Source organism: Sturnira hondurensis, unplaced genomic scaffold (assembly GCF_014824575.4).
Source record: "Sturnira hondurensis isolate 20B ecotype Veracruz unplaced genomic scaffold, ASM1482457v3 Scaffold0014432, whole genome shotgun sequence".
In the NCBI taxonomy this organism is placed as follows: Eukaryota; Metazoa; Chordata; class Mammalia; order Chiroptera; family Phyllostomidae; genus Sturnira; species Sturnira hondurensis.
This window is the reverse complement of record NW_028087063.1, coordinates 3,739,834-3,761,019: the sequence shown is the minus strand read 5'-3', so window position 1 is coordinate 3,761,019 and position 21,186 is coordinate 3,739,834. Positions and strand designations below refer to the sequence as shown.

The window sequence follows — 21,186 nt, the reverse complement described above, 5'->3', positions numbered from 1 at the left end:
GGAGGTCACCTAGTCCAATGTCAATTCCACAGCAGGGATCCCTTCTGCACCATTACTGAAAACACCTTATTATTCTCTTAGATAGCATTACGTGTTTCTAAAATTAATAATGGAAGTAGAAATAAACTTCCTGACTAAAAGCAGTGAAACAAAGAATAAAAATTTGAGCTCCTATGGTAACCTGAGTTTTTTCTTGTTGTTGCTGCTGTTGTTAAAGCTAGCACTCTCTAGAAATTTTTGGTTCCAGTATCACACCTTGGTTATTGACCTCTGGATTTCTGAGCACTCTGCCAAAAAATAGCACTTATTATGACAGAGGTGGGAAGATCTGTAAGAATTTTAATGTCAGTGAACTCTCCAAAAGTTTAATTTTATTGTATATCAAATCTGGTTATCTATAAACAAAAATTACATACACACATATAGTCATATTTCTTTTGCAAGATCCTAGCTTGGGGTTCTAAGCTAACTTAGAGAAAGTGGGAAACTTTCTGGGTCCATAAGGTACATTGGTTTTGGACACTGGATTGTATGACGTGTATGTGCTTTTGGAAGATCTCCCTAAGGAGTAGCAAGAAGGGAGATGCGGTAGCAGTGAAACATTCTTCTTCCAAGTTTAGCCAAACTAAACTTCATGACCTGGCTTTATGAGAATTTTCCCAAGATGTCTGTGTTTGCTATATATAATGAAGCAGACCAATTTCTCAGAGTCATTTGAGGAAAAAGAACGTAAGATTACCAACATTGAAGTGATTGTGTACACGCCAATGAGTCAAAAAAGCACAAAGGTTGGAGCTGAGATATTCAGGCTGGTCCTAAAATGTCTTATTTCTCTTTATTCAAAAAGCAGTCTTTTTTTCAATTCTTTAGTACATTAGTAAAAAAGTAAAACCTGCCTCCCCCAAACTCTCTCTCACTCACCTCAGCTGTTAACGCTCTGCTAGTTTCTGTATTCAGTTTGCTTAAGTATGCTTTAATCGTGCTTTCCATATTAAGCTTCTCCATTTCCCACTGAGATCTGAAATACATGATCATTAAAGAGTCAGTAACATTGAACAAGGACGGACTTTTCTACCTTATTCAGGAGAAGGGAAGGTAATGAGCTATACACTGAACAGTTAATGATTTCTTTAAAAGTATACAGCATATAAAAGCAAGAGAAGACATTACTTAAGCCTAACTGTTATCCTTTACTAGCAAAAGTATAGAAGTTTTAAAGCTGTCAATATAGAACGAATGATTTAAAACTTGGATGAAATCAAGTTGTCTGAGGATGAATCTGAATTCTACAATTTTTTAAATATGAAACTGTGGGCACATTACTGAATTTCTCTATACCTCAGTTTCCTCTCATGTAAAACTGGAAAAACCTGTATTACTTACCTCAAAGAGCTATAGTGAATTTAATTCAGATAATATAAATAAAGTACTTTGTTTTTGGTACATAATAAGTACTAAATAAATGTCAGGTACTGTCATTATGAATAAATTTTACACAGAGTTTCTGTAAGCCCTTCTGTATCCCAACAACAGCACCTAGAAGGTTTCCATTATCATAAAGCTAGGTCACTGTGTGAAAATACTTTCTACTGGATCTCAGTGCTTACACCTAGCACCTCAGAATAAAAACAAATCCTGTAGCTTAAGAGGGAGGGAGATGAGGGTGGGCCATTACTTACCAAGGACATGATAGACAATGGCTACCTGTGAGGTTTCTCTTTTTTTTAATCTCATGTCAGCTTGAGCCCCAAAACTCTAGAGCATACAAACCAATGTCTTATATGAAAACAATTGGAAATACAATGTGGTAATTTGGAACTTTCACAAAAGCTATCCTCAATTGGTTTATTATCTGAAACATCTGGATACTTGAGTACCTGACAAACACTGACGAGAAGCTTGATAAAACAACATCTTGTTAATATCACTACAATGAGAGTGTTTTGAGGGGGAAAGTCATAAAATATTCAAGGAGATATATTAACCAAGAGAATTATTATACCATTGACTATTATACAAAATTTGCCTATAAGAGTAAGAGAAAACGTAGATTAAGTTGAACTTTGTCAAACTATAAACTTCTGTCCTTCAAAGGACATCATCGAGAAAGTGAAAAAGGCAACCCACAGAATGGGAGAAAATATTTACAAATATCTGATAAGGGACTTGTATCCAAAGCATACAAAGCAAAATTAAAATTAAAACTCAACAGTAAAGACATAAAGAACCCAATTTAAAAAATGGTCAAAGGTTATGCACAGACATTTCTCTAAGTAGACAGACAAATGGCCAATAAGCTCAAGGGAAGATCCATATGACCACTAGGAAAATGTGAATGAAAACCACAGCGATATACCACTTGGCATCCATCACAGTGGGAAAAATAAAGCCAGATGATCCAGTAAGTACTGGTGAGGATGTGGAGAAATCAAAACTCTCACACATTGTTGGTGAGGTTGTAAAATGGTGAGCTCATCTGGAAAACAGTTTGGCAGTTTCCCAAAAAGCTAAACAGAGTTTACTATATGTCTTAGCAGTTGAATTTTTAGGTATATACCCAAGAGAATTAAAAATATGTCCCCACAAAAATTTGTATACAAATGTTCTAATGCAAACAGCATTAGTCATTACAGCCAAAAATGAAAACAAACCAAATGTCCATAAACTGATGAAAAGATAAACAAAATGTGGTATATCCAAACAATGGAATATTATTTGTCTACAAAAAAGGAATGAGTAGAGATACATGCTACAACATGGCTGAACCCTGAAAAAAAGAAGTTAATCAAAAGAGACCACACATTATAGTTATATGATTCCATTTATATGAAATGTCCAGATACACAAATCCACAGAGACCAAAAATAGATTAGATTTTGCCAGAAGCTGGGGAAAGAGAGAATGAGGTGTGACTTCTAATGAATCCAGGGTTTCTTTTTAGGGTGATAAAAATGTTCTAGAATTAGATAGAGGTGATCGTTGTATACATCTGTAAATATACTAAAAACCAGTGAACTGTATACTGTAACAGGGTAAATTTTATGCTGAATGAATTAGATCTCAAAAAAGCTGTTATAAAAATTACTTTAAAATGTATAAATGAGGACAAAACTCAAGCCACTTTTGTAAAGCAGTCACACCCAGTTGCAGTGAATAGCATAAAGAAATTAGAACCCAATAAGCTCCAGTCTCTGACAGTGGTGTGTTGTGGGACCATAATTTGGCTGATTTTTTTCTGTCTCAGCAGTGTTCTAGGGCCACAGCCAAATTAAATATACCTCCCAATTTGCCTAGGACACTCCCCATTTACACTTGTTTTTCCAGTGTAATTACAAATACTGCTCAATTTCAGGCTCAATGTGCCCCATTTCAGATGACAAATATGGCTTCTTAGCCAGAGCGCACTATGCGGAATACATAGTTTCAGACAGGGTGCACTCAACTAAATCAACAGCTGTTCGTACCTTTTCAAGGAAAATTGCTCTTTAAGGTTCTTGATTTCATTATCTTCAGCATGGCTCTGAAGTTGTAATCTAAACAAAAAAGAAAGGCATACAATGTTAGAAATTATTTGTCGTTAATATAGTTACAACAGCTCAACTTACAGATGAAGAAGAATTAGGTATGTACCTTTTGGGCCACAAGTGTTGAGCCTAAAAATAACTAAATTTTGATACATAATCCTTTTGAAATTTATCTTATTTCAGATGTCTGATTTACTGACTTCTCAAAGAAAGAACTAAGTTCTAACCCCTTTGTTTTAACTTATTTATAAAACAGAAAGCCAAAGAGAAGAGTTTTCTTATCTAGTATTCCCAGCACAATGACTGGGACAAATGTCTTTAATTCCCTATAATTTAGTTTGCCCATTAGAAAACAGAGATGGTATCTTCTGATGTTCTAGGCTTGTGGTGGGATTGAGAACTTTAAGTTCTTTAAAAGAATATTATATCTATCAAGTCATACAAACTATTAAACACTTAAGGTCTGAAAGAAGTCAGACCTTAAATCTAGAACTGCATACAAATAGAATTTTTAATAAAAATTATAAATTAAAACAGGAAATCACTCATTGACCTAATTATGAGAAATCTGGATAAAATTTTTTCATAACTCAGAAAACGTAACCTGTGATTAGCTTAAAATTAATATGTAAGAAGCTATTAAGAAAAATGCAAAAAAATCAGACAACTATAGTAGCATAATCAATGAAATATACTTAAAAATAAATAGCAATAATGAAACCCAGGGGAAAAAAGAAAAGTGTAAAAGTAATACTTTTTGGTTAACATATACTCACATACCATTTTTATTGTTCTTCCCATAGCTGCTGCATTTCTCTTTACAACCATACTTTAATATCACCCAGTTAATTTGTTTCAGTATGAAGAGATTTATAGCAAAAGCACATTTCTGGTTAATGTAAACTACTGGAAAGGTAAAGCCTTAACACAATGACTTTAAATTTTGGCTGGATTGCTCACTACTAGATTTCAGAGACTCCCCACTCACCTTTACTCTAAGCTTCTTAGAAGCTATGGAGACTTAAAATCAATGTTCTATTGGGCTGAAAACATAATGAAAGAAACCAGGTGTCTTTTTATACAAAAGAGGTCACGTTCTCAAGTAAACGATGAGAAATACCACTTTGTTATTGTAGTACATAGGAGAATGTAGAGACAGTTGATAAAACTTCTAAAACTGGCACCTTCCTTTCCTTTGTATACTTCATTATTTCAATGGTTTACCCAGCTCCAGTTTAGAGTGGGAGATAAGAGCTGACAGGGCTGGTAGAAAATTCAGAAGACCCGGGTTTGTAAATAATAGGGATAATGTATGCATAGTGCTTATCATCCAGCTTGTATATGAACCAGCTATATATATGTTCAGGTAGTTATAACTTCTCAGTCCTAATTTTCTCATGAATAACACGATAGGGTAGAATTAGATTTTCTTTTCTAAAAGATCTAAAGTTCTCAAGCTTATTTAAGTTTACTATATGAACTTTACTGTCAGAATTTTCTTAAAATTTTTAAATGCTTACTGTAATTTGTACAAAATGTCACTTTTATGTAAATCTTCTTTGTTAAAACTTCAATTACCACCAACAAATATTTACCAAGCATTTACTATAGGATTGGCACTGAATTAGGCCAAAGAAAAAAATTTTTCCTTCCTATTAAACACCATATCCTAAGATGAAAGAAATCAACACTACAATTAAAAATTATTTATATTTTCATCATATACTCTTTGGACATGATCAGGTTAAACAAAAAATGCTCAAAAGCTTATATGAGAACACACACAGTGTTCATTCTTTTTTCTCTCTGCCTAGATGTCCTCTGTCTTTTCTCCCATCTCAACTAACCTAGCCCAGGTTCAATACTATGTTTTTGGTGAAGCTCTTCCTTATCACAATAAAATCCCTATGAAGTATGGCTCCATTTGACAATTACGTGCTTTTAAAAACAGAAGGGAGAGGGAAGGGGATAATGGGGAGGAAAGAGTGAAGGGTTTACAGGAACAACTATAAAGAACACATGGACAATAGCAAGGCGGATGGAAATGGGAGGGAGGTGGGAAAGGCTGGGGTGGTGGGGAGGGGTGAGGGAAAGGCAGAAAACTGTATTTGAACTACAGTAAAAATCAAAAGTACTTAAAAAATAAAATAAAAAGTTAAGCATTTTGAGGTAATCATAGATTCAAGCACAGGTATAAACAATGACACAGACAGATCCCATGACCCTCTATGTACCTTCCCCCAATGCTACCATCCTGCAAAATGACAGTATGATAACCAGGATATTGACAGTGACACAGTTGAAGATACTGAACAGTTTTATCGCCATGTGGGTCTCTCATTTTGCCCTTTTACAGCCACACTAACTTCCCTTCCACTCCCACCTCCTTATAACCTTAGGAGCACTAATCTGTTATCCATTTTTATCATTTTTCAAATTTTGTGATTTCACAAATGTTATAGAAGTGAATTCATACAGTATATCAACTTTGTGAATTGGGTTATTCTACTCAGCAGTTCTCTGATATCTGATGTGGAAATATCACTGTTTCATTCCTGATGATAGTGATATTCTATCTTCTCTTTTCTTGTCAATTTTGCTAGTGGTTCATCAATTTTATTGATCTTTTCAAAGAAATAGCTTTATTTCATGGATTTTTCTTTATTTTTTGTTTCTAATTTTATTATTTCTAATCTTTACTATTTCCTTCTGCTTGTTTTAGGTTATTCTGCTTTTCTTCTTCCATGTTATTGAGGTAGGAGCTTTCATTATTCATTTGAGATTGGGGCCCATTCGTTCTTCTCAGAACTGCTTTGTCTGTGTCCCACAAACTTTGATGTATTATATTTTCATGTTAATTTAGTTCATTGTATTTTTATTTCCCTTGGAGGAATTTCTTGTTATCTTTGCAATTTTATTTCTAGTATGACTCTATGATCTTACCACATGCTTTGCATAATTTCAATTCTTTTAAATTAGCTGAGGTTTGTCATGGCCCAGGATACAGTCTATTTTGGTGGATTTCCTGTGGACATTTGAAAGCATATGCAGTCTGCCATTATCCGGTGAAGTGTTCTATAATTATCGATCAGATCCTGTTGGTTAATGGTATTGTAGAGGTCTTCTATACCGCTGCTGATTTTCTGTCTAGTAGCTCTATAAATTTCTGAGAGTAGGGTGTTGAAGCCAACAGCTAAAGTTGTACATTTTTCTATCAGTTCTATTGGGTTTTGCTTCACCTATTCTAAAGCTCTGTTGTTGGTACATGGAAGTTTGTTTTGGTATATATATATATATATATATATATATATATATATACACACACAGATTCTTNATATATATATATATATATATATATATATACACAGATTCTTATGCCTTCTGGTAGATTAATCCTTTTATTATCAGTAACATCCTCTTTGTCTCCAGTAGTTGACTTTGCTCAGAAGTCCATTTTATCATATATTAATATAGCCACTCCTATTTTATGGTTTTCATATCTTTTACCATTCTTTTACTTTCAACCTACCTGTGTTATTGAAACTGAGGTGAGTTTCTTGTAAATAATGTATTATTAGATCACATTTTGTTTCTTTTCTTTAAATTTCAGTCTGTCTTTTAATTGGTGTATTTAGACCAATTGGTCTAAATTGGTGTATTTAATTGGTATATTTAAGGTAATTACTAATATATTGATGATCATATGTGCCATTTTATTATTGGTTTTGTTTCCTCTGTTTCTCTTTTCTTACCTTCTTGTGCATTATTTGAATAATTTTTAGGATTCCATCTTGATGTACAGTGGTTTTTTTTTAAAGATTTTATTTATTTATTTTTAGAAAGGGAAGGTGAGGGAGAAATAAGGGAGAGAAACTTCGGTGCATGGTTGCCTCTCATGTGCCCCCTACTGGGGACCTGGCCTGCAACCCAGGCATGTGCCCTAGACTGGGAATTGATCCAGCGACCCTCTGGTTTGTAGGCTGGCACTCAGTCCATTGAACCACACCAGCCAGGGTGACTTTCAGTGTTTTTGACTATCAGTATAGGTTTCTTATTTGTTGCAGTAGGTATTATAATATGCATACATAGCCTATGCAATTGTCTTTTCCTACTTTAAGACAAGTGAAGGGCTGCCTCACACTGCTTTGTTGCTGTAGGATGGAGAGGCATGAGCTCCCAGTAGGGCCTCTTTGGTACCAACTGGGGAGAGGAAAAAAATGAGTGCCAACTAGCTTTACTGATGGAGACTCAGCTCCCCAAGGGAGAATGGGAACAAAACCTAGCATTAACTGGACTCCCTCCAATAAGCTTGTAAAGTCTCACCAACACTGGGGAGAGGTAGAGGCTAAACTACTCGCAGCTAGACCACATTGATGCTGTCCTAGCAGCGGAACTGGAGCACTACCTGCTACACCTCCTGGTGGAGAATGGAAGGTAAACTGCCTGCTCAGCACTGCTACCCAGCAGAGCGATCTGAGTTCTGTCATCTGCGTTTGTCAGAGCACACCCCCTGCTTCCAAGGCCTGGTGTGAGCTATTGGTGTTTGGCTGAAGCAGGTGGGTAGCACCAAAAGATGTTTACTTATGTATTTCCTCCTCCTGATCCTTTGGCTAGAGAGAACAGGTTTTACTTAGAGATTTTTCTTCCTGCGCTTATTGTCAATTGTATGGTGGAAGTTTCTGCAGCACTCTGTCTGGGATATATGGGAAGCAATAAGGAAAATCACTGTTTTATTATTTCCACCTCTCAGAGTCTTCCTATGTTCGTGTGTTGTTTAAGGTCCAGGAAGTCTTTTTTAAAAATATGTTTTATTGATCATGCTATTGTAGTTGTCCCAATTCCCCTTTTGTCCCTCCCTCTCCACTGAGTACCCCCCATTCCCTCAGCAGTCCCTCCCTTGGTGCATTTCCATGAGTCGTGCATATAAGTTCTTTGGCTACTCCATTTCCTACACTGTTCTTCACATGCCCCTTTCTATTCTGTCCCTGTCAATTTGTACTTCTTCATCCCTGCACATTTCCCCCCATTCTCTCCATTCCCCCTCCCAACTTATAACACTCCCAATGATCTCCATATCTATGATTCTGTTTTTGTTCTATTTGTTTGATTAGTTTGTTTTTTAGATTCAATTATCGATAGTTGTGAATTTATTGCTATTTTAATGTTCATAGTTTTGACCTTTTTTTTCTTCGGTAAGCCCCTTTAACATTTCATATAATAATTACTTGGTGATAATGAACTCCTTTAGTTTTACCATGTCTGGGAAGCTCTTTATCTGTTCTTCCATTCTAAATAATAGCTTTGCTGGATAGAGTAATCTAGGTTGTATGTCCTTGTTTTTCATTACTTGGAGAACTTCTTGCCCATCCCTTCTAGCCTGCAAAGTTTCTTTTGAGAAATCAGATGACAGACTCCCCTATACATAACTAACTGCTTCTCTCTTCATCTTTAACCTTTGGAATTGTAATTATGACGTGTGTTGGTGTGGTCCTCTTTGTGCCCATCTTGTTTGGGACTTTCTGCGCTTCCTGAATTTGTATGTCTATCTCCTTCACCAAATTAAGGGATTTTTCTTTCATTGTTTTTTCAAACAAGTTTTCAATTTCTTGCTCTTTCTCTTCTCCTTCTGGCATCCCTATGATTCAAATGTTGGTACGTTTGAAGTTGTCCTAGAGGCTCCCTAGCCTATCCTCATTTTTTTTACTCTTTTTCCTTCTTCTGTTCTGACTGAATTTTTTTCTTCCTTATGTTCCAAATTGATGATTTGATTCTCAGCTTCAACCACTCCACTGTTGACTCCCTGTAATTTTTTCTTTATTTCACTTAGTGTAACCTTCATTTCTGCCTGGGTCTTTTTTTATGGTGTTGAAGTACCCAATGAGTTCCTTGAGCATCCTAATAGCCAGTATTTTGAACTCTGCATTTGGTAGATTGATTATCTCCATTTTGTTTAGTTCTTTTTCTGGAGTTTTGTTCTGTTCTTTCATTTGGGCCCTATTTCTTTGTCTCATTTTGGCAGCCTCCCCATGTTTGTTTCTATATATTAGGTAGAGCTTCTTTGACTCCATGTCTTAGTAGTGTGGCCTATTATAGAAAAGTGTACCTGCAAGTTAGATGGGACAAAGTCTTTGGTAGTTTCCAGGGCAACACATCTTGTGTGAACCAGGTTGACAGAGTCTCAGATATGGTGTCTCCACTCTATGGCTCTGTGTATGGGAGGGTTCTGGAAAAGGACAGTGGCTGTTGCCTAGACTCTGGGGTTTTGTTCAGAAAGAAGCTGCTCCCTGGCTCTCACCCTGATGATAGACACTTCCATTTCTCTTTGTATGCCACGGGTATTCTTCCAGCTGCTGCTCCAGTGCTGGAGTCCAGAGGGAGTGAAACTGCATAAGTCCTGAATTTGTTTTAGGCCCTTTAAGAGGAGATGCCTCAGAATCCCAGTTTCTTCTACCATCCTAATGCCCACTGGCTTCTACAGCAAGAAGTTATGGGGACTTATCTTCCTGTAACTGGAACCCTGGGCTGGGTGGTCTGCTGTGTGGTGGGGATCCCTCTCTCCCAAGGTATCCCTCCTGATTTTTATCCACTACACATGGGTGTGGGACCACCTGTTATGTGTGTCTGCTTCTCCACCCCTGTGACCCATCTGCATGAATGTGACTTCTGTAATTCCTTAGTTGTTGGACTTCCATACAGCTTGATTTTCTGATGATTCTGGCTGGCAGTTGTCTTACAGTTTAGTTGTAAATTTTGTTGTGGTTGTGTAAGGAGGCAAGCTGTATTTACTTATGCCTCCATCTTGACTGGAAGTCAGTTCCAGGAAGTTTTAGTTGTAAGAAAGGACTTGGAAGAAATGGAACTATTAAATTTGGTGGAACTGCAAGTCCCTCTGTGATACATAATTGTAATTCCCTCATGGTAGTCTATACTTTCTATCAGCTCACAGTCAATGTCTAACATGTCTTGGTATGTTACATAACCTTGCCTTATATAATTCTTCTCACAGTTAGTACTTAATATTTGGTGAATGTTCACCACTGAATGCTTATTTTTGAAGACATATGTAACCCCTAAAGCGATCTGTTTGTAGTCTCAAGCAGGTAAAGATGCCTGGGTCAGCTGTCAGAGTTGAGAAGGGATATCCTCAGATACTAAAGGAAAGAGGATGCTCATCTATGTGGATGGCATTGCTTTCCTGATCTCTGGTATTATGTAACACAGTTCTGGATTTGCCTTCCAGGCAAATTCCACATTGCCTTCCAGGCTAAAAGACAATATTTTGAATCCTTCTTAAGTGATTGTGGTCAGCTTAGTTTGCCTCCTTCTGAACTTGAAGGATATCTCTCAGTCCAGCAGGAACAAGTCTGAAAATATTTTCAACTGATATTATGTTGCCAGGGCTACGGTATTCAGTTCGTATTAAAAACCCCTTCCACTTTGATGATATGATTTGTGGGAGAAAATTTAAGAAGTTTTCTTAAATTTTTCTTAAGTTTTCCTAAATCTCTGCCAAATATTTCTCCAATTTCACAATTAGCATTTTGGACTCATCACTTTAATATATTTCCTAGAACTTGTCTATTTTCCTTATTATCAGTCTAAACTAGAAAAGATTTCAAATTAGACCTCACAGACAACTAGTATGTTGTGGTACTACTGTGCATTAAAATAGTTTGTTATAAATTATATTACTCTTTCAATTAATACTCATTGGAGGCAGTGACTATTAGAAAAATATAAAGCAAGACACTTGTTTTTCCCTGTTAAGTCAGAATTGTTAGTCTTAGGGATTTAATACTTAAGGTTATAAGAGAAATGAAATTGGAAGGGGTCATAAGAGTCTCCAGGAATCTAATTTATTTTCAATCTCGTGCGGTTGGAACACAAATACTCTAAGGGACCAACATAACAAAGTATGCACGTGCCCTGGCTGGCGTAGGTCAGTGAATTGAGTGCAGGCCTGTGAACTAGAGGATCGCGGTTCGATTCCCAGTCAGGGCACATGTCTGGGTTACAGGCCAGTTCCCAGCAGGGGACGAATGAGAGGCAACCATACACTGATATTTCTTTCCCTCTCTCCTTCCCTTCCCCTCTAAAGATAAATAAATAAAATGTTTTTTTAAAGTATGCACATGATTCCATGGTGTCTTTGAGGAATATATTATATGCTATAAAGAAACAATCAAACATAGGTCACATTTTTACAAACTGGAGTCATGATCTGAAAGTTAATTATCTTTCTCATGAAATTCTATTATCTTCACACTTGTTCATCTAATACATGAAAAGCTTGATATATAGAGTAATCATTTGCTTATTTTTCAATTCAGCTGGCAAGGCAAAAATAGAGTTGGTTTTTAAGCAAGTGCCGTCAGGTGGCTGGCAGTTCCTAATGTGCAGTCACAATGCCACCTAGTGGCTACTTAGGGATTATCGTTTAAAGATAGAGTTCATTATGGAGCAAACCCAGAATTTTCTATTAATAGATTTGTACTTACTTGGAAACCTTGTTGATTCCGAAAGCCACTTGCTGCTTAAGAGATGCAATAATTTTGTCTCTCTCTTTAATCTGCATTTGGTTTTCTTGCCACCGAAATGTCACTGTTTTCAACTTTCTTTTGAAATCCCGCTCAAAGAAAAATACTACTTTAGTCAATTCTGTTCAAGTCACCAGAAAGTGAAGGAAAAAATTTGGGTTCTTTTAAAAAAAGTAGGTACCATTGAGTTTAAAATTTGAACTATTTCTGACTTACCTCAGATCTAATAGCAAAAGTACTTACTTCACACTGATAGTGCAATTTATACAGCTGCTGTTGTCAGGCAAGCCTTTCCTTCTCTGTTTCTCCGTATCCTGCTGATACCTTGCCGGCTGAGCCCTATTCAGCAAATGAAATACGCATGCTTTATTGTCCTTATCCAAAAAAGTAATGATATTCTAATTATTTAAAGGAGATTTAAAGTTACCATCAATTGCCTATTCATGCTTTATAGGTCTCAGTGCAAACATTCCTTCTGATTAGTGTAGACAAACCCAACCTTTCCCTAATTACAGAATTCACTAATTAATAGCATAGTTACTTGTCCACTGATGCAGCTATTGGATAACATTACCTGCATGCTTACTATGTTTTAGGCTTTTTTTGGTAACGCTTTTACTACCAAGAAAATTCTATCAGGTAGACATAGATTATAGGTAGCCTATAGGTATAGGTATACCTCATATTGCTATCGATATGAGGTAGCAATTATTCCCATTTAAGAGATGATAAAACTGAGTAACTTGCCTAAGGTCACACAGTGAGTGGACAAACCGTAACTGCCCAAGCACTTAATAATATCACACGACACACCTTAGTGTTCAAATTGTCCACTATATTATAAACATTATAATCACATGGCTCATGTCATATCACAGCTCTTGAGACAAAGCAGATGCTAAATGTTTCCTGAGTAGAAGAATGAATTTACTTTCAAAAGGTGTATGACATTTTTTAACAGATATTTTGTTCTGTTTTCAAGTTCTCATAACTTTCATGGCTGTTCAATGAAAACCAAAGTCCTCACATTTAAACTTTAGCATGACATCCAAAGCTCAGAATATTTCACTTCAGTTAAAATATACATAGTATGATATTATAATTGGAAAGGAGAAAAAAGGTATGACAATTACATGAATGCTGTACTATCAGCCAGGAAATCATTTGTGCTAACTGTACCCTTAGACAATCAATATTCCTACATACTATCCATCATTTCATTTAAACAATGTAACAGGTTATCACAAAACTACCTCAGTATAGAATTCTCATGGGAAGGCAAATCAAGTAGTTTTTAAAAAAAATATTTCACATGCTTTGTCTGATTAAGTGCTCTGCAGAGTACTTAAATCATGTTCATATGCACCTTTATATGTAGGCATCTCATTCCTGGTAATGAGTACTATCAGGAAAGAAAAAGAAAATATCATTGTACACTGATATTTTTGTAGACATTTCATGGTAACAACCAAGTTTAATTTAAAAACAGTATGAGTAGCTTTGTTTTACAAAACTATTTTTCTCATGAAATTTAATCCAATGGGACTATGGTAGTTTCACCCTCTCTTCCAAAGTAGCAAACACTCTGCAAGGAATACAGTTGTAATCAACTCTGCCCAATAATTAAAACCAGGAAATGATGTGAAGGCTAAAGTGAAAAGTTTTTAGCTCCTGAAGGTCTTTTTTCCTTCATCATCCCTTTGTTCCTCCCTTTCTGTTGTTTTTTTTCTTTCTCCTCACAAACACACTGGGATAACATGCTGTTCAAAGAGTCAAGGGGAAAACAAAGGTTAGTAATTATTTTTGGAAAAAGGAAGACAAGGCTATACCCCCTCCAATCAGGCTTACCTGCTCTATCATGTCCAGAATATGCAATTCATCCAGGCTATAGACCTTGTCTTCAGTTGCATCATCTTCTTGAACATTGCTTGCATCATCTTTCATAAAGCTACTGACTGGGTATAGATTTGCTTTCTCTTTCTTCAATTGCTCTTCCTTTTCTACCATATTTGGGCTAGCGTAGTGACAAAATCAATGTAATCTTTCAGAACTGTATCAGTTTTTCATCCAAACCATTGAGTCCTAAATTAATATGGCACTGGTCTCATGAGATGATCAGTATCAGAAGGACTCATGATCAAAGAAAGTTTTGACAGTGCTCTGGTTGGGTTACTTCCCTTGAAGAACACAATGAATTTTGGCGTATTTGAAGTAGCATTCAATCAAAGTAATCGACTATTCTGCTCTTCCCAGTGTTTTCAAGAACTATGAGACCATGAAATTCCTTTTTCAAATTTCAACTATTAACAGCTACTTGGGAAAATATTGACACACATTTCCACACCTACTATATTATTTTATCACAACATTCTTGACAGGTAGGTTGGTTTAGTCGACTTCAGCACCTAGGTACATTGTACATTTAAATACAGGTTTCTTTTGTAACAGGACCATATAAAAACTGTAATGATAACATGGATTTTGGTCACTAGGAACCATTATAAAAGAATGAAAATACTACATGTACACAGGCAATTAGCCCATTTTCATACTGATGTCTAAATGCATGTTTCTTTCAGCTGACCTACTATTTAGTAGCTATACATTTATTTCCTAATCTCATTGAATGGTAACAAAAATAGTACTTTTACTTATTTACTTACAGCATGATATAAATGACTTGATTTTATCAGTGAATAGAAAGAAAAAAGGTAACTCTAGGATGTATTATTACTCCTTTTATACTACTGAGACCTAGAAAAATCAACATCTAATGCTTATAAAATAACTTGTAAAATACTATAAAATACTCATTTCGTATCACTGAGGTATTCAGGATGATCCAAACATTTTGGAAAGTTCAGTGAAATCAACTGCTTGTATATACCACTGGTCCCCAAACAAAATTAATTTTCCAAATTACCAGAAGAACTTTAAAAAATTTCATTTTCCAGAAACTCCAATAACTATAAAAATATAGATGAATTTGTATTTTTTAAAAGCTCAAAAAATATTCCTAAATTTTAAAGTATGATAATAGCATTGTGATACTATAAAAATGTTCATATTACTAAGTCATGTAAACTGAGACATGTAGTAGTAAAATTACATAAACTTAGGAAATGAAAACACTTCAACAAAGAACAAAATGTTTCAATTGAATATAAAGAATAGTCTGACAGTAACTAGAGAGGAAGGGGGAGAGGGATAATAGGGAATAATGGGGGTCCATCATAGAACATGTATGAAGGACACACGGACAAAACCAAAGGAGGTGGGTTCAAGGGGGGAGGCATGGTGGGGTGAAAATGGAGACAATTGTACTTGAAAAACAGTAAACAATGAACAAAATGTTAAGGGAAGAATGAAGCAAATGTGGAAAATACCAGTAATTGTTGAATCAAAGCAATAGGTAGATATACTAATATAGGTATATTATTTTCTTTACTTCTGTGTGCATTTGAAAATTCTCATTTAAAAACTAGCACCCTGTTTGATTTGATGATCATACAGGTTTTGGTCTACACTGTAGAGCAAAAATGACTGATGACACTATTTTACTTTTAGTAAGTTATTTTTATGGCATTCAGACACAGCTTACAAATTTTTAAAAAAAATATGCCTATTGCTCTGGGGCAGTGATTTTCCACTTTTTTCATCTCATGGTGTTGGGAACCACCCTGCCTAGTTTCAGGAGTTGTAACTGTCCCCCCATGGCTAAGGCTGAGTGAGTGACCTTCGGACCGTGAGCCACTAAGGAAACAAAGCTTGTCTCTGGTAGCAAACGCTACCTCAGTTTCCTCTCTCTGCCCCCAAAGCTTGGTTGGTTAGTCAGAGACGGGTAAGATCCCTCAGAGGGGGCGGCAACCTAAGCCAGACATGATCACTTGGGAGGCCCTCAAGGAAGGACTTGGGGGCTGCAGCAAAGAGGGTGTGATGGACCCTCATCCCCCAGCTATTCCGAGTCCTCATTAGCCCGAGTCCCCATTTCCTCTGGGAGAAGCGCTTCCTGGCTCTAATCCACTTAAGCCTAAAAACCTATGATGGGGGAGGCAGTGCAGGCCTTTGCTGGCTAGAGCAGGATCCAGGGTGATCAGGCATAAGAAAGAGTTCCTAAAGTCCTGTGAAGCCTGCTTTGCTAAGAGTGTTTTCAGTAATATGATATGGGTCCAAGCAGGAAATGGGTATGTCTCCCAAAGTTTTTGCAACCCCCTTACCTGACACTGACTCAGACTCTGAAGCCCTCAGATTTCTTTGAAATGTTATCTACTGTTTGATCCTTGCCGCCTGACATTGATTGATGAGCTTTACCTCTATTCCTGTGTTCCAAACCTAATAAAAACTGTTGAAGAAGAGGTTCTTGGTCTTTCTCTGCTGAAAGATTGACCACCTTTCCTCCCCAAGCAATCACGTCTTGGTAGTCTTTCAACTGGTAGTCCATGGGGGGGACTTGGCGGATGGGGGGACTTGCAGCCAAAGTCGCCCCCACATTATGGCACACATAAACTAAATTACTAAAATTCTGTGGCACACGCAAAATTATATTTTTTGCTGATCTGACAAAAATAGGTAGAATTTTGATTCATTCACACTGAACAGCTATTGCTGTGTTGGCTGTTGTCATTTCTTTTATTTGACAATCTGAAAGGTCATCTGTGCCCCTAAGTAGCCAGGCATTGAATGTTTAAAAATTCTTGTGGCGTAGCGTACTAGAAAATCACTGCTCTAGGTGCTCAACTTATTGACAGAGAAAGTGAAAACCTATCTTGGATAGTGAACTATTTACTTACCAAGTGGATAACATCAATTATCAATGAGAAAATACCAACTACAAGTGATGGCTTTAAAGTTAACAAAATATATATGTTCTTGTTACCATATTAAAGATAACTTATGTTCTCACAGTGAGTCCTGTAAAGGGACTAATTTCAGTTAACAAATTTTGGGTGGGTAAGATAATCTCTTCACAGGACTATCTCCCCTACTTCCTTCCCCTTCTACACTGTCATCAATCTAATGTCTGCGCAATATAGCTCACACTGATCTTTACACATTAAACGGTTTTCAGTAAGTATTCAAAATTCACTGTTAACAACCAGAATTAAAAACAAACAAGAAAATAAAACCCTTCAGGTTAATTAAACAAATTAAAACAAAACAAATCAAAACAAACTCTTATTAAAAGAACATTGGTACAAACAATATTCTGTCCTTTAAAGGTAAGTCTTACTGAGTAAGTAAGTCTTATTTAGTAAAGCTAAGTCTTAAATTGTCATTAGCCAAATCTATACTCTATTTAAAAAGAATTTATGCTGAACCCAAATTAGTCCTCAAATCAAGTGGTTAGCATTGGATGACTCTTGAGTAGCCTTACAGAAAAATGGGAAGAAATAATATTCTACCAAAGTAGAATATTAAAATGATAACTTATCATTTTTAAAATAGAGTATTTTGATATTAAGAATATTAAATATTAAGAATATTTAAAATGATAATTTTATCATTAAAAATGATCATTTAATTTTTGTCACTTCCTGTAAATGGTAACAACTTATTAAGATAAGGGGTTGTCCTTTCTTCTCTTAATGAAAACATTTCCCAAAGCAAGGCTGTGCCATACTGGCAAAGCACATTTTGAAACTACTAAGAAAATTTTAAAAAGTAAATAAACTAATACTTACACTTGCTCTCCTTTTGATTCCTTATTCTGAAAAATAGCATCAACAATTGGTAATGTACATCAACTTTTTCAATACAGCATAATGATCTGACTACATTTAAGTCAGTGTTTCTCAAACTTTTTTGACCACAACCATAATTAGAAATATATTTAACATAATAATGTAAGTGTACTTACACAGTATCTTTATACACAAACCATATTATGTTATAAACTACCTATTTGTGTCTCCTCCCCCAAATACATACATTAAAACCCTAACTCCCAGTGTGATGGTAACAGGTGGTGGTAGGCCCATTTGGAGGTAATTAGGTTCAGATGATGTGGAGTCCTCAGAATGGAACCAATGCCCTTACAAAAAGAGACCAGAGAGCTAGCCAGTGCTAGTTCCAGCTCACTGACTCCTCTCTCCCTCTCTCTTGCCCTGCCATGTGATGACACAGCACGAAGGTAGCCGTCTGCAAAGCAAGGAGAGAGCCCTCACCAGACACCAAATCTGCTGGTACTTTGATCTTGGACTTCCCAGACTCCAGAACCGTGGAAAGTAAATATTTGTTGTTTGAGCCACCCAGTCTATCAGTTTGTTATAGCAGTCCAGACTGACTAAAACAATGGGTGATGACCTCTGGAATTTTTTTTATTCCTACTAATTCTATTTCTTTTTTTAAAATGGTAGTTGTAACCCACTAAATTAATTCTGTAATCAGATAATGAAACACACTTGAAAATCACTGATTCAGAAATTAGAAGTGACTAATGGGGCTGAGTTTGCACCTATTGATATATCTTGGGAAAGGGTACATGGAATTCTCATTTACAGAATCCTATACTAAGTATAAGAATCTTGAAAACTGGCATGTAAAATAGCAGATTTACATATTAAAAATCCTTAAAAAAGAAATGTTAGGGAAATCACAATTGGGAGAAAATGTTATCAAGCCCTAAATTTTATGTTCATTAAAACAGAAATGTAAAAGCAACAGACTAAGGAAAGGTAATACCAAAGACACTTAATATATATTAAATTATTTAGAGTATTAATCACTCAGATACCACCTTTCCATTAAGAGTATTAATTACTGCCCTCAGTAGATTAAGCATGGGCCTTCGAACCAAACAACCGTGGTTCGATTCCCAGTGAGGGCACATGCCTGGATTGCAGGCCAGTTCCCAGCAGGGGATGCATGGGAGGCAACCATACATTGACATTTCTCTCTCTCTCTCTCTCTTTCCTGTCCTTTCCCTCTAAAGATAAATAAATCAAATCTTTTAAAAAAGAGTATTAATTACTCTTAAATGAGTTACAGTATTAATTTCTACCATCTCTGTTTATAAGAAACTTTACAGTCTCTTTCCCTACCGATTCCATAATGTATTAAAATACTTACAAATCTGCTTTGTTTTATTATCTGTACACTAAGAGGATTTTTGCGTCTCAGTGTCTGGTCAATGTCCAGTGCCAGTTTGATTCTACAATTAAGAATTATGAACTCCTGCCTTGGTTCCAGCATACCTGAAAAACTAAGTTGAAAAGACTTTTGGCTGTTCATAATGAACATATCTGGTATATTTGATCAGTATTTCTGAAACCCTTTTTAGTTTTTTCCATGACTTTATCCCAATGCACATACCTGTCTGTCTTCTTAGATGCACCTCAACAACTTCCGTTCTCTAGAGAGGATGTCAGTTTGAAGGCCTCAGTTTATTTCCTGCCATGTTTATTTTTTATCTCCAAGCTTCATCACAAAGCCTATTTTTCAGCCATCTGCTTTACTTCTCTTTTCTATTCCAAACCCTTAATTCCCCTGCGTGGGTGGTAGGAATAGGAGCAAGAGTAACAGCAATTAGATAATTAATACTCTTCACGAAAGGGTAATACATGAATAATTAATACTTTAAATAACCCCAAAGAGTTATTTACAATTTGCATATATTAGAAGCTAAATGCTAAATTCCTAACTGAAGAAAGAGAACATAAAGAATAGCTACAAAGTATATGTACAAATAGGAAGTTATCTGTACTGTATCTTCTATATGCTACACAAATTTTACTTTTTTATCACATTCTACCAGTGAGCCTCTGATAGGTGTTTTTAGGACTTCAGCTTCCATTACCTAGAGATGTCCAAAACAAATAATTAACAAAGGACACCATTTAATGAAGAGGGGCTTTGCTGTCACTTTCTTTATTAACACAAACAAATTTCTGTAAGCTAAAATTTTTCGTGAGGAGAACTCCTGGTTAGAGAATTAAACTGACTTGATTTTCATTACTGGTTGCTTATACTACAAGTAGGCAATTCTTTGCACTTAACAGCAATTGAGTATATGAATATGACTATTCCATATAAAATGATCGTATGCAAAAACTTCAGCATTTTTAGGTTCTATACTTTAAAATTTAAATAAAAAATGTAAGGTCTCTCTTCTAATGTCCAAATTTTATCTTGATAAAAAATACCTTATATTAAAGGATTTTAACTTCTTTTAGTAAAATAAATTGGCAAACAACTTAGGGTATATAAGAAAACCAAAAAATTCCTAGACAGTTGCTCACATTTAAAAAAAGTTTTTTACTATTACTAGAGTATGAAGTTTTAATAGTGTTTATATTTATTTTCAGTTGCAATTATTCATTAACTTTAATTTGAAAATAAAGTCTGAATTAAAAAAAATTAAGTCCCCCCTGAAAAGACTCAAGTTTCCCTTGTAGTGTTCCAAGCACTTAAAACACTTCTTGCTAAAACTGTGCAATAATCGTAACCCGTTTATTTTCAACTGGCAAAAAACAAGGAAGAGGAATGAAAGCAGCATTTTTGCATTTGAATCATTTTTGCCCATTATTGCATTGTTGGCAGACTCCTAGACACAAGGAAATCAAAATTTTTTAAGGTTTTAAGAAATGCTTCTGAACATATCAGTAGAATTATGAACACTAAGCAGGTGTTGGGGACCACCCTGCCTAGTTTCAGGAATTGTAAACCGTCTCCTATGTCTAAGGCTAAGAGCGACCCCTGGAATGCAAGCCACTGAGGAGACAAGGCTTGTATCTGGCAGCAAATGCTGCCCCTGCTTCATCTCCCTGCCCCCAAAGTATGGTCAGATGGTCAGAGACAGGTTGCCCCTCAGGGGAGGGGCAAACCAGACACCATCACTTGGGAGGCCATCATGGAAGGACTGGGGGGTGGGTGGTGCTTCGACAAAGAGGAAGTGATGGACTATGTCCCTCTGGTTTTCACATAGCCCGAGTCCCCGCATCGTCTAGGAGAAGCGCTTCCTGGCTCTAATTCACTTAAGCCTAAAAACCTATGATGGGGAAGGCGGTGCATGCCTTGTGCTGGGAATGGCGGGCTCCCTGGGTGATTAGGCTTGAGAAGGAGTATGTGAAACCCTGTGAGATCTGCTTTGTTTAAGAATGCTTTTAGTTAGATGATAAGGGCCCGAG

At 36.1% G+C, this 21,186-nt stretch overlaps 1 protein-coding gene across 1 annotated transcript in view; it reads right to left on the bottom strand.

Moving 5' to 3' along the window:
- DZIP3 (DAZ interacting zinc finger protein 3) overlaps nt 1-21,186 on the bottom strand; it is a 99,802-nt gene that overhangs the window by 36,352 nt on the left and 42,264 nt on the right. Inside the window, 6 exon segments of the mRNA XM_037063359.1 lie at nt 922-1,018; nt 3,465-3,533; nt 12,023-12,153; nt 12,305-12,400; nt 13,910-14,075; nt 17,743-17,768. Of these exon segments, the coding sequence (XP_036919254.1) occupies nt 922-1,018; nt 3,465-3,533; nt 12,023-12,153; nt 12,305-12,400; nt 13,910-14,075; nt 17,743-17,768 (585 nt within the window).